The sequence below is a fragment of the Papaver somniferum genome, chromosome 1 (assembly GCF_003573695.1).
Source record: "Papaver somniferum cultivar HN1 chromosome 1, ASM357369v1, whole genome shotgun sequence".
Taxonomy (NCBI): domain Eukaryota; kingdom Viridiplantae; phylum Streptophyta; class Magnoliopsida; order Ranunculales; family Papaveraceae; genus Papaver; species Papaver somniferum.
The window spans coordinates 318,980-332,360 of NC_039358.1; the positions used below are offsets into that span (position 1 = coordinate 318,980).

At 34.9% G+C, this 13,381-nt stretch overlaps 2 protein-coding genes across 7 annotated transcripts; both read left to right on the plus strand.

The window, feature by feature from the left end:
• Positions 1-3,739: 3,739 nt before the first annotated feature.
• On the plus strand, positions 3,740-5,305 carry LOC113324620 (gamma-secretase subunit APH1-like). The gene is made up of 6 exons (XM_026572923.1): positions 3,740-3,743; positions 3,959-4,029; positions 4,281-4,395; positions 4,928-5,053; positions 5,089-5,216; positions 5,267-5,305. The coding sequence occupies exons 1-6, from the start codon at positions 3,740-3,742 to the stop codon at positions 5,303-5,305; spliced, it is 483 nt and encodes a 160-aa protein (XP_026428708.1).
• Positions 5,306-6,392: 1,087 nt separating this feature from the next.
• On the plus strand, positions 6,393-12,466 carry LOC113276520 (plant cysteine oxidase 5-like). 6 transcript variants are annotated; one of them, XR_003324447.1, is made up of 8 exons: positions 6,393-6,521; positions 6,674-6,756; positions 6,875-7,030; positions 9,429-9,586; positions 9,730-9,877; positions 11,154-11,360; positions 11,469-11,638; positions 12,144-12,466. XR_003324447.1 is itself a non-coding variant. In XM_026526138.1 (7 exons), the coding sequence occupies exons 1-7, from the start codon at positions 6,439-6,441 to the stop codon at positions 11,585-11,587; spliced, it is 954 nt and encodes a 317-aa protein (XP_026381923.1). In that variant the 5' UTR covers positions 6,393-6,438; the 3' UTR covers positions 11,588-11,818. The 6 variants fall into 6 exon arrangements, 5 of the variants coding, with proteins under 5 accessions (XP_026381923.1, XP_026381929.1, XP_026381947.1 ...); XM_026526138.1 differs by lacking the exon at positions 12,144-12,466 and having other exon boundaries at positions 11,469-11,818; XM_026526144.1 differs by lacking the exon at positions 12,144-12,466 and having other exon boundaries at positions 6,674-6,750; positions 11,469-11,818.
• Positions 12,467-13,381: the final 915 nt, after the last annotated feature.

Below are 13,381 nucleotides of genomic sequence, written 5' to 3' on the forward strand. Positions count from 1 at the left end.
AATTTTTTGGTCTTTAAAGAAACAACTCACCTTTTATCGTTTTTCGACTGAAGTAGAATATCAATCACTTGCTCATACTGCTGTTGGGGATTTTTAGGTTTGCAAGATTCTTAAAAATTTACATGTATTTTCACCTTCATCTCCTACTATATCCCGTGACAACAATGGTTAAATTGCCCAGTCTTCAAATCTTGTATTTCATAGTTGAATGAAACATCTACTTTTGACTTCCACTTTTTATGGGAATTACTGAAATCCAATCTATCTAGGTAACATATGTATCTACACATCGTCAGGTGGAGAATGTGTTCACGAAAGGTCTTGGTGCTCCAAAATATGAATTACTTTGTGACAAGCTGAAATCTCCTATTCAGCTTGTAGATGGATAATAACAGTCTTTATTTTCTAAGCATGTCTCGTATAAGAGTCTGTATCTTATCCTTATATAGACTAATATATAGATTACTCCTCTTGATTTCTCTCACTATCACTATCATGCTTTTACCGTGAAATACTACTTTCATCACTCAAAAAGTGTATTTTTCACCACAAACACAAAGTTATATTCATAGCAAATACCAAATTAGTAACTACTCCAAAGATAAACTAATACCGTCTTTCCTCACAAATATAAAGAATAAAAAGCAGAAAATTGATTGTTTTCCTCCACGATTTATATGGACTGATACCATTTCATATAGGACAAAAATTCTCAAACAATCCTGATCGTTGGATTCACTAAATGGTATGGGTCCCTAGTAGTGTCAGTATCATCCCATATAAATCATGATTTTCCTCCCACAAAAAAATGAGTCTTTCACTCTTTTAATTTTTAACAATAGTCACACACAACTCCCTAAAGTGCGAGTCAATCCTGAACTCGATTGTTGAAGATCATCACCACCAAACCCATACCAACAAAGACTAGCAGATTAGATTAGAGTGTTCTCATCAAAAACTACAAACAAATAATTAGATTCGATTCTTATATAAAAAAACCCCAGTGTTGTAAATGTTTATGATTGTATTAAGGAATCTGATTCAGTTTGACCCCCGCAAACAAGATCTTTGTATTTCAAAAAATAAGAAGAAGATCTGCACGTGGAAGCTTCCCAGTAATATCCTCCCAAACCCATAAATATTGTCATTTCTAGAAAAGACTTTTACCTTAATCGGTGAATCAAGTGCACAGAGTCTTCAGAGATTCAAGAGGCTAACTGTACCTTAATTGGTGTGAGACTTGGTTAGGCCTCAACTACATTCCAGTCCGAAGTTAACTTGTAGTAGGCTAGATTCTGTAGCGGCTTAATACAGTGTGGTGTTCAAGTCTGGACTACGTCCCGTGGTTTTTCAGCATTTGCGGTATCCTCGTTAACAAAATTTCTGGTGTCTGTGTTATTTATTTTCCGCATTATATTTTTTTATATAATTGAAATATCACAAGTTGTGCGTTTTTCAATCACAGTTGATAAATCCGACCTTATTTGTTGGATATAACTTGATTGACACTCGGACATTGGTCTTTGGTACCATCCGAGTTATTCTCATAACAATCAGGTTCACGGATTTCTATCTGTTTGATTTACTGATTGTGTCGAGAAAGAGATAAAGCTCTTTGATATCTTTCTTAATTGAGATTCATTAATTAATTTGGTGCGCTCGGAGTTATATTGGAATTTAGTCCATACGGATTGCCGAACGAAATATTGGGTGTGGTTGTTGTACCCCGTGTTATCTGTCTTTGCTAAGCCTGTCTCGTATAAGAGTTTGTATCTTATCCTTATATAGACTAATATAAAACTCCTTTTGATTTTTCTCACTATCACCATCACGCTTTTACAATAAAATACTACTTTCGTCCCTCAAAAAGTGAATCTTTCACTTTTCTGGATTGAGTTTAGAATTGGCTCGCACAATATAAAGTTGTGTGCTTAACCAATACCAAACTAGTAATTACCCCAAACCTAAGTACTATCCTTCCTCGCAAATTTGGAGAATAAAAAGAAGAAAATATACTATTTCCCCCCACAAAAAGTGATTCTTTCACTTTTTTAATTTTTAATAGTCACACAGAACTCCCTAAAAGCCAAGCACTATGATGCTTAGTTAAAGCATATATAACAACCTCACTTAGCTATATATAGCTTAGTTAAAGCTAAGGGAAAAGGGTCTCAGGACAACCTCACTATGATGTTGTGCCGTCCCTTAGCCATACTGCACGAAAACTCAGATTCTGTTGAAATAGTGGAAAACAGAAACTGAGTTTCTTTTTTCTTTTTTTTCCCCAATTTTTTTCCGTTGGAGTAATCGTATAGGTTAATATATAGGTAAAAGAAAGAGTTTTAGTAAGAAAAAAAGAGTGAAAAAGAGAAGTTTTAGTGTAAAACTTTGAAACCAGAAACAGATACTCAATTTCCGTATAAAATCCCACGAATACACAATATCCGTTTCAACTAACAAACGAATACTCAGTTTCCGTAAAACAGAAAATCACGCGATCATTTCCTTCCTTACAAGGTGTATTAAATGTGACCCACTTTTAAATAAATGTAGCTAAGGAATATCGCTACACTTAAACGATATGAAAGACCATAATGTTTAGATTTCGCCTACAATTAAACTATAACGAAGTGAAATCGCTTTCCATGGTAGTGCTTGGCCTAAAGTCTTGACCCATGGACTAGAAGATTAGATTAGAGTGTTGTCATCAAAAATATAAACAAATACTCCCTCCGTTCTTAAATAATAGGCTGAATTACTTATAGATCCTATTATAGTGTTCTTACTTAGTGGCAGGTCCACCCACTAAAGCCCAGTAAGCGGAGGTCCATAATAAAAAGAAAACAGAAAAATGGACCCAACTTTTTAAGCCCTGGTCCTGCACACATGTGGAACATATGGAACGTATTTTTAAATACCGAAAACACCCTCAAGTATATAAAAGCAGTAACCAAATCCATTTCTTCTTCATTTTCTCGATCTATTCTTCTTCTTCTTCTTCTTCTTCTTCTTCTCATCTGTGGTTCGGTGAAGAGCTCCGGCTATGAAGATCTTCTGAGGTGTTGATCAATTCGTGAACTCAAACTAAGATTAATCGGTAGGTTCACTTCCTTACTGTTGGTATAGTTTAGGTTAGTTTAGGTTTTCATTTTTCCTTTCTTCTTCAAAAGCTTATTTTAATTTAGGTTTTTTTTCTTCTCGGATTAGAGAAATTTTCATGTTTATAGCAAAATCTAATGTTTAGGTATTAGATCTGATGTTGATAGTAAACTGGAAGAGTTTACTTTCGTCGATTTGGTATGATCTCTGAGTGTGTTTGTGTTGCACCGCGTTTTTTAATTGATTTTTGGGTTCGATCCATGAGTAGGTATATGTAATAATGAAATATTTTCTTTGATTCGGTTATATTCAGAGTTTTGTCATTGTTTTTGGGTTCGATCCATGAGTACGTATGTGTAATACTGAAATATATGCTTTGATTCGTTTGTATTCAGAGTTTTTTCATTGTTTTTGGATTCGATCCATGAGTGTATTTGTGTTGCACCGCGTTTTTTAATTGATTTTTGGGTTCGATCCATGAGTACGTATATGTAATACTGAAATATCTGCTTTGATTCGGTTATATTCAAAGTTTTGTCATTGTTTTTGGGTTCGATCCATTAGTACATATGTGTAATACTGAAATATGTGCTTTCATTCGGTTATATTCAGAGTTTTGTCATTGTTTTGGGTTCGATCCATGAGTACGAAGATTTTTAGAACATCTTGATCGATTCAAGAACCCAAATCGATTCTAGCCTTTGGTAAGTTGATTTTCCTTATTAATACTTGGATTTTCCAAATAAGGATACATGTAAGTTTGACTTAGGGAGGTGTTCTACCTAGATTGTAGAGTTAGCTGTTTGATGCTTCCCAACCAATAGCTTGACATGTATAGTTTCCAATAAACATTAAACAGCATGGTGGCCGTTTGCGATCCTCTTAGTCACTTCTGCCGGTTTTCAAGAAATTCTGAGGGTTTTCTTCCGAGTGTGTTGAAATTTATCCAATTTTGTACTAGTTAATGTTTATTAGAAAAAGTCGTTTTTATCAGTAAACCTCAGGATGTCTTTTCAAATTCCTTCTAGGCAGAATTCAGTTTTTCAATTAAGGAGACATGTAGGGAGGTGTTCTGCGTAGAAATTATTGTAGAGTTAGCCGGTCAATGCTTACCAACCAATAGCTTGAAATAAAAAAGTTTTTCTGTTCTTCTCTTGTTACTTGCAGTAGGAAATACTAAGAATGTCACTGCTAACTTTATTCTGTACAGGAAGTTGGAAGATATCCTGGATACTTTTGCTGACAGAGTTTCTAAACCACACCTTTATCTGACTGATAAGATGCAAATCGCCCTTGGTAAGATCTGTAGATAGTTTTCTTTTGATCTCCTATTTCCCCATGAGAAGCTTTATCGCTATTGCTAATCTGAGAACTTACTACCTATTTTAGTACCAAACATTTGTTAGCTTTTTGGTGTTTGACTTGGCGAGTCTGTAAATATACGAAGCAAACTATCCACATCACATTGCACTTCATTCTTGAATGATTTGCCCAATTCAAATCATATTGTAGTTTTATTTACAATTTGCCATCTAGTTTAATGCAAATTTGAGGATGTTTTTATAATGAGTCATAGGAAATCTCCAAAGTTCAAAATGCAGTTTTGGGCACATCTCTTTGATAGGGCAAATTATTTGGTCATTTCACTTGTTCAGCTTGTGCCATTATAACTAGCTCTGCAATGTTGGGCATTCCAAAGTTCTGATGTCCTGTGCCCCGACTTGTGTTCTTTTAGAGTTAGCCAATTGCTCTGCAATGCTCTCATACTCTTGAACCTCAGTTTTCTTCTTGTTATCTGTGTGCTTACTTCATTGAATTTGCTTTGCAGCTGGTGGTTTGGGTCATGGTGTGGCCCATGCTGTCTTTTTCTGTCTAAGCCTGTTGACACCTGGGTTTGGTAAGGCAACATTTTACGTTGAGAGGTGCTCACCGATGCCATTTTTTCTCGTCTCTGGTGAGTCACTTCCTTGCCAGTTTTTTATTTCTTTTCCTGGTTTTCTTACATAATTTGTTACCTCCACACGTTCTCCATGGTTATAGCTTTCAATGGGTACGCAGAAGGGAACAAATCAGACCAAATATTCGTCCCAGCAGTTCATCTAATTGCAGCATCAATGGTTAGTATAAATTTTATATAAATTTTTCTGTGTTTACTGTGGATTTGTAGGTTTTCCTTTTTTTTTCCTATGATTTAATACTGTACTGAAGAAATATTATAGATTAAATTGTATGATCCTACAATATATGTGATGTAATACGTTTTCTAATTTATTTATCATTGACTCTTACAGATTTGTACTCTACCTGGAAGCAGTGCAGCAAATATGTACTCGAATTTGTAAGCATTCAGATATATAATCGGATTTGTAAGCAGTACGACAGATATGTACTCAAATTTCTAAGCAGTGCGATAAATATGTAATCAAATTTGTAAACAGTGTAGCAAATATGTAATCGAATTTTTAAGCAGTGTACCAGATATGTACTCAAATTTGTAAGCAGTGTAGACACACACGTTTGGTAGTAATGGGTATTATGGACATTTCCATGTTTTAATTAATTTTGGACCTCCGGATAAAAAAAAGATCCGGTTGGACCCTACTATAAATAACTATATGGGCCTAGGACCAAACAAGAAAATAAATGTCTAAAAAAATTAGGCTGATTTCCTAATTAGGAAAGTCAAATGTTAATTTAGTTTTCTGGGACCACTTTTTTCTTAACTTTTTTTTATAACAAGTGTTATGTGGACCATTTCATTATACTTCTTTTGGTGACAAGTGTCATGGGGACCATTTCACTTCACTTCTTTTATTGACAAGTGTCATGAGGACCATTTTCAATGATTGATTCTCGTAATTTTCTTAGTTTTTTCTAAAATAAAAACCAGCCTATTAAAAAAGAATGTGATTGTATTAGATTCAAATAATTAGTTTTTTCTAATTTCCTTAGTTTTTTCTAGAACAAATAATTAGATTCAAATCTTTTTAATCATATAAAAAACCATCCTTTGTTTTTATTTTTAAATGTTTGTGATTGTATTAAGGAATCTGATTCAGTTTGACTCGCAAACAAGATCTTTGTATTTCAAAAAAAATAAATTAAAAAAGGATCAGCACGTGGCAGCTTCCTAGTAATATCCTCGGACCCCAAATTTTTATTTCACTTCTAGAAATGACTTTTTATCGTAAATAATTCAATGCCGCGAGGCTTATATGGTAAAATCGAAACAAAAACAGTAGTTTTTTAATTATGATAGAAATCTGGTCAGACAAAAAAAGGGAGATGAGGTTCTTAATAATTAATTATGACCGTCTGACCCTCCCTTCACTCGATGAAATGAATCAAGTACTGAGATCTTCTCCCTTGCTTCAACTACCAAACCCAACGCCACCACCACCACCACCATCCTTATCCCCCAGGTACGTCCTCTCTCAGACACATCCTTTTCAATTCCTCCTCCTTCTTCTTGTTAGGTTATTGATATCTGAGGTTTCAATTCCTTAATTTATCGCTAAAAAAAACTAAGATTTCCCTGGCTAGGGTTAATCTTTCTTCTTCTACTTGTATACAGGTTTATTATAAAGGTAATTGGCAAAGATGATGAATTGGAAATTTCAGAGATACCGAATGGCGTGATTCATTTTCAAGGTTCCAGTTAAGAAGTAGAGATTAAATTTATTTATTTATTGAATGTAATCCATCTCAAATTGGTTACTATTTTTATTTATTTGATTTGGATCTTAGTTGTTGTATTACTAATCTTTGCGTACAGAAAGATTAGTAGTAGTACGACTTGTCCATTTTCATAGGAAGGAGGAGGAATTCGACATGCCGCCTATACAGAAATTATATGAGGCTTGCAAATTATCGTTCTCTCCTAATGGACCTATTTCTGAAGAAGCTCTCCAGAAAGTAAGGGCGATGTTAGGTAAGTGCTTTTCATCTTCAATTTCATTACTTATTTTCTGTAAATGTATGTAAACATAATTAGTTGTTATTTCCTTGGGTGATAATCCTATGTTAGTTTAGTCTATAGGCCGGTGATAAACATTCTGTTTTGTCGTTTTTTTGCCGAATCAAATCAACTAGTAGTACACTTTCCAAGGAAATAGGTTGTAACTGCTTTCATAATTTCGAATACCAATGTTTTTCTGTTATTCATTTAACAAGAGTAAGGATATGGATAAGGCTCATATGGTTGTACTTTTTAAAAGACTCACAGTTAGCTTATCCCCTAGTTATCATGTTTTCACTATATAACCTTTTCCATTAGCTACACTTGATATATTTGATGTCTCTTTCTTTTGGTTAGAATCATTCTGTTAGTCAATTTTAGCTTTTAGGGACATGATGTTTGGAAACATTTATGATTTGATAGAAGGTAGGTACTATTTTTTGAGACATCCGTATTAAACATCTGCCCTGGTGGACTGGATTATTTCAATGAAAACGATTTCTTGCCTTCTCTTTTTTTTTTATTTTTTTATTTTTTTAAATAACTAAATATGCATTTCAGGTTAAATTGGTAACACTAGTTGATTTCCAGTAATGCTCGCGGTTTTACATTTATGATATTGTGATTAGTTTTATCTTTTTTTACGCGCTGTAATTGTTTCATTCTATCTCTTACCATCCACCTACTTTTACTTCGCCTCTGTTACCTTCATGAAATTGATCTTGTCCAGCGCATATAGTCACTAGTTCCTTGTACTAGGTAAGTCAGTAGATCAAATGAATTACAACAGCTGGATTCTGAAAAGGTTGTTGATGAGGGTATTACGGTAGAGGTGAAAAATGTTGGAAATCATATGAAATTCAAATTAGAAGGTCCTTACTGTCTTACACTAAACTTTATGAAATCCCTTAATAGGGTTTTGGGTAAGGATTGATCTAGTTCGTTTGACCTAAGCAATGCATATTAGTTAGGCGGGTTTTGAAGAACCAAAAAATATGAAAATTCCTGCTTTGATTGAAATTTCGAGGCAAACATGTATATAAGGATTCAACGGTCTATTAGGACAATTTTATCATACACTTTCTAGTGTTAAAAGGATAGTGCCAAATGGATTTTGTAGAGGGTCATTTAGATGTGTGTAAAATTCAACAGTCTATCTGACTGGTTTATTGTGCAGTTTGTAAAGTTCAAAGGATAGTGCCAAATGGATTTTGTAGGATTCAAGTGTTTACTTTATACTAAAGATGGAATTGTAAAAGGTGTAGAGTCAGGGTATGCTATGACCGGAAGTTTTGCCTGAATAAATTACGAGTCAACTTAGTTTTTACCAACTAAGAAACATTAGGTGGAGATTGTGGTGACAAATCTCAAATGACCTGTAGTGGCAAATCAGTGCTTGAGAGTTCAACTTAGTAGTTAATTAAAAGAGTTCATGGCATTAGTTGATGGCTGGGACCTACACTCTATTCTCTTGTATTCCAGTTGTTCCAAAAAAGTTACAGACTTTATTTTGCTAGTTTCAGCAAGATTTAACGTTCCGAGTCTCTGTTGATGTAGTTTTTTAAACAGGTTAAACTACTTTAGGCACTCTATCACAATAATAGCCTGGATCGATATAAAATTTAGATTGTCTGTCAATAAATTACATTCTCATGTACCTATTTCAAATGTTGTCTGTTGTAGTGTTGTACTTGGTTGAATGTAGTCTAATGCAGCCATGTTACTAGTGAATTTTCATAAGCTTCAGCAACTGGTCTTGGAATCCTTCAATCCCTTGAACCCAAATATCTTAGGAAATGTTACTAGAAGAAGCTAAATCCATGCTTTTCCATAGCACATATTATGCTGTTCGATTAAAAATCTGATTCCACAGAATCCGGGTCCCCAAAAATAAAGCATGGCCAAAAGTGTGCATTTGACTTGTTTTCATAGAATTTCAAAGAACGTCTTCCCTTACCTCCCCCAACAAATTGTTTATGTTGAATTCCTTCCTTGCTATCAACCACAGCCTTATGGTTTCTGAGCATTAGCCGTTCACTTGCATTGAGTGGTTCCATAACTACTCTGCAGATTTTCCCTGTCTTTATATTAGTTTACAAGTTACAAGTCTTAGTAGCAGATTTTTGGGGAAAAGTTTTGCCTTTTCCTTTATCATGTTGTATATAGATAAGTCATTTTCCCTGACACATGTTGTATATAGAGAAGTCATATTCCTTGACACGCTTGACATGTGTTTTTTTTTTGTTAATCTGTTTTTTTTTTTTAATCTGGAGTAGTTTCTGACAACAGTAAAACTGAAAGTCAGGAACTTGAAAACATGTCTTATATTCTGATTCCATTTTCTCATATGTAACCTGTGGTTCTTGTTCAGATAACATGAAGCCATCTGATGTGGGTCTTCACCAGGAGGCAATGTCTGTGCGTAAAGGTTCAACATACGGGATCAATGGAAAAAAAGGACGTAATGGAAGCCAACAGTATCTGCCTCCAATCAAATATCTCCATTTGTTTGAGTCTGACTCTTTCTCCGTAAGTGTTCAAATATTTTACTCCACATTTTGTGATTGGTTTTAACGGGGTGTAAATACATTTGGTTTTGGAGGAGTTTGGGTTTCTCAAATATTATTTAGGTGTTAATATTTTTTTATTTTTTTTTGGTAATTCTCTTTCAGATAGGAATTTTCTGTATGCCTCCTTCGTCGATCATCCCTCTCCATAATCATCCTGGAATGACAGTCTTGAGCAAGCTTTTGTATGGTACATTACATGTTAAGTCATACGACTGGCTTGACTTACCTGTGTCTGACGATCCATCAAAAGGTACATTTTTTTTTTGATAAAAGGTACATTTCTTTTTTCTAAGTTGGAACATATTTTGTATGTAGTATGTACTATGGATTGCACTCGAAGTACTTTAACATCGTCTTTTCTCATCTGTTCCCTAATATATACCACCTAATAATAAATATGAACAAAGTGTTCCCTGTATTGCATGTTTCCAGCTAGCTGAGCCGCTGGAGAAATAGTTTCCACAATTACTGGTCCAAATTGAATAATTTGCCATTAAAAATTAAAAAGGAATGAAACATGTAGTAGGGAACATCTCATACAATCTTTGGTAGCTACTATATATGAACTGCAAGTGAATACGCTATATTTGTTGTGATTTACATTTATGAAAATTATACGAAAATCCAAGGGCGTTCATATTTTCCGTCTTTGTGCAATAGCTTCTTTCTTTTTTTCCATTTTCTTAACTTCTGGAAGTTCTGGACTACTTTGAAGCCGACTGGTGTTCCTAATTATTTTCATATGATAGCAATTCATCAGAGTTTCAATAGAATGTTTCCGATTACACTAATGTTTTTAGATAATTACAGCATCCCCGTGGCGAAAGTTTATAAGCTGATCTCCAACTCTTGTGTTCATTGCAAATCATAACATCTATTTAAGTAGTTCGACACTTAATCTTTTAGTTGACAGTTGGTCCTCATTATCACAAAAACCAATAACCGTTGATGGCTCTTCTGTGGGCTTTATTCTGTCTTTCCCTTTGGATGTTGTTTTCCTTCTATTTACACCTCAAGTGAAAGCCATCTCAAGACAGATCCAGTGCTTGTTGTTTATCCTCAAAAGACTGCGTTAAATACGTCCTATTCCACATTTATGACTTTGATCCTGTATCATAGGATTCATAGCACAAGCTGTTTCCTCTCGTCGCATTGGTGGACGATTGTCTTTTCCACCCTTATCTGGCTGTGCTTTGAATGAACAAAATAAGATATGGTTTGATGAGAGTAGTGTATTAAAGAAAAGCTCTCGATCAGTATAAATGTCATAATCTGTTTTTGAGGTGGTCAATCTGGGCATTTCAAGGGCTTCTGTTTGCATACTATATTTTCTTGTGGACTATGGTCTTCCCCACCTTCGTATATCTTTGTGTTCATTTGTCTCGCCATTGTGAAATATTCATGCCTGACATACATATTCAGCAGATTATAGAAGTTAATCTGGTACACTACGATAATCTTCACTTTCGTCTTACCGCTGTTATCTGCTTCCATCAACATCTGATCATTTACTGTATGATGTGCAGCAAGAGCTGCAAGGCTAGTAAAAAATGAGGAGATGTCAGCACCCACCAGTGGCACAACGGTATTATATCCAACTAGTGGTGGCAACATCCATTCTTTTAGAGCTGTGACGCCATGTGCTCTTTTTGATATTCTATCACCGCCATACTCTTCTGAGGATGGACGGCACTGTTCCTATTTTCGGAAGTCTCCAGAAAAAGATGTTGCAGGTGTTATTTCATTCTCGTTCTTGTTGTCCAATAAGTAAAACTTACCTTTCGCGTTATTTAATCCTCCTTGTAAACTCATTATTTTTTGACTTCTGCATATTATTATAGACATCGTTGAGTCCACTGGAATGGATGCCTCTGAAGTAGCATGGTTAGAAGAGTTCCAGCCTCCAGACAGCTTTGTGGTTCGAAGAGGAGTGTACAATGGCCCAATAATTAGAATTTGAGGAGTTCTGTTGTTAAAGAAAACAGAGTGGGTGTACCATATCATTGGTCAGGTGAGAGAGAGCTATTTATTATTTTACTATTTAAATCATAACATTGAGAGAAGCATCCATGAATAATGCGATCGCAATAGTTATTATTTCTGATTGGTATGTGAGGTAGGAAATTGGTTTGTACATATGTAATATCGATTAAATAGGTTGCCAATTTTAGTTGCTCCTCTTTCCTTTTAACTAGTATGTCTCTGAAAATCATTGCGCCATATAGTTGCAGGGTTAACTAGTGATCTTAAATTTTTGGCATTTATAGTATGACCTCTGCAGCAGTCCTGAGTACTGTGAAATGTTAGGATTTTATATCTTCATTCCGAATCCATTTTAGATCCAGTGTACATGAAATTAAGTGGGAACCTAGATGTGCAAGACAGATGATCTTCAGTCTTGCCCTTCTTTTTACATGAGACTGACCTGTAGACTTTAGCCTGGCATTTTGCAGTCAAGTTAGGCACCACACCTAGAATTTCTTTAATACTGACCTACAGAGCCTGGCATCTTGCAGTCAAGTTAGGCATCCGGAATTTCAGGTTCAAGCAAAAGCAACCATCCAGAATGTTAGATTCAAGCAATAGCACCACTGGCTGAATTTCGATGTCCACTTTGTTGTCGCACAATGTATGGTCCATTATCCAGATTCAGGGGATCTAAAACCTAATTCCGCAGCTGTAGCCTCTAGGTTTGAGAGTTCGCTGCATTTTTGTTGCTGAATATTTCCTAATTGGGTTTCCCATTTTGTGGTCCATTTGAATGTTATGTCTGATATGGGCTATTTTAACATTTTTGTTGCTGAATATTTCCTAATTGGGTTTCCCATTTTGTGGTCCATTTGAATGTTATGTCTGATATGGGCTATTTTAACGGTAGTAGTGGATAACGATGTATCGAGGGAATAGTCATCAATCAGATAGAACCATAATATTGGGCATACCAAAATCTTCCAAGGCATACTGAATGAAGACAAAAAAGGTTGTGAAATAGCAAAATCAGATAACCCCTTAACCCAATTTTTTTTAATGACAAATCTGCCCTTTACGTATTAGTGTTAATAATCTTGATTAGTGATTAAAATAATTTTCAGAATTATAAGAGTTGTTTAGATGAAAAATTTGAGGAAAAACATCAAAGTTTTGGTTTGGTTAAGAAGGAGAGAAAGAGAAGGAGAAAGTGAGAAAATTCTAATTCTTGATTCAATGGAGGATGAAGAGGGTCATATATCATCTAAAAAACCTAGGAAAATACACATCAACTACACCAATGATTCCCAAATGGCTGATTTCTTAGATTATGAGAATGATTTTACACCCACTCAAGCTCAAATTCAAACACAAACTCAAGATGATGATTTTTATGAGCCAAATCCTGATGATGAATACACATGTACACTTATATCCTATACTTAATCTCACTTTTATAGCTCTCAATTATCAAAAGTTAGGTTTTTTGAATCATGGTTCGGCGAAACAGGTTGAGGTTCGGCTCACATCTATGAGCCGAATCTACCAATTGATGAACGGTTCGGCTTACTGAATCTGTTTACTGCACGCGCCAAACCTATAATTTCCAATTCCAACCATTTTGCTAGACACTAGTTCGGCTTATATGAAAGTTTCATAGTAAGCCGAACAACATCCTGAATAGCCCGGAATAGAATCATTACTAATTCGGCTTACATATCCAAAATCGTATGTGCCGAACATAATTTTTTAATTTCTGGGTTAAAATATTGTTACTGGTTCGGCA

Excerpts from the sequence above, each read along its gene's own strand:
- LOC113276520 (XM_026526138.1), top strand. The coding sequence starts at position 6,439 with ATGAATCAAGTACTGAGATCTTCTCCCTTGCTTCAACTACCAAACCCA. Across the intron at positions 6,757-6,874 it reads GATTCATTTTCAAGGTTCCA|AAAGATTAGTAGTAGTACGA; the intron begins GTTAAGAAGTAG and ends CTTTGCGTACAG. Across the intron at positions 9,878-11,153 it reads GTCTGACGATCCATCAAAAG|CAAGAGCTGCAAGGCTAGTA; the intron begins GTACATTTTTTT and ends TATGATGTGCAG.
- LOC113324620 (XM_026572923.1), top strand. Across the intron at positions 4,030-4,280 it reads TTCTGAGGGTTTTCTTCCGA|AATGTCACTGCTAACTTTAT; the intron begins GTGTGTTGAAAT and ends GGAAATACTAAG. Across the intron at positions 4,396-4,927 it reads TAAGATGCAAATCGCCCTTG|CTGGTGGTTTGGGTCATGGT; the intron begins GTAAGATCTGTA and ends TTTGCTTTGCAG.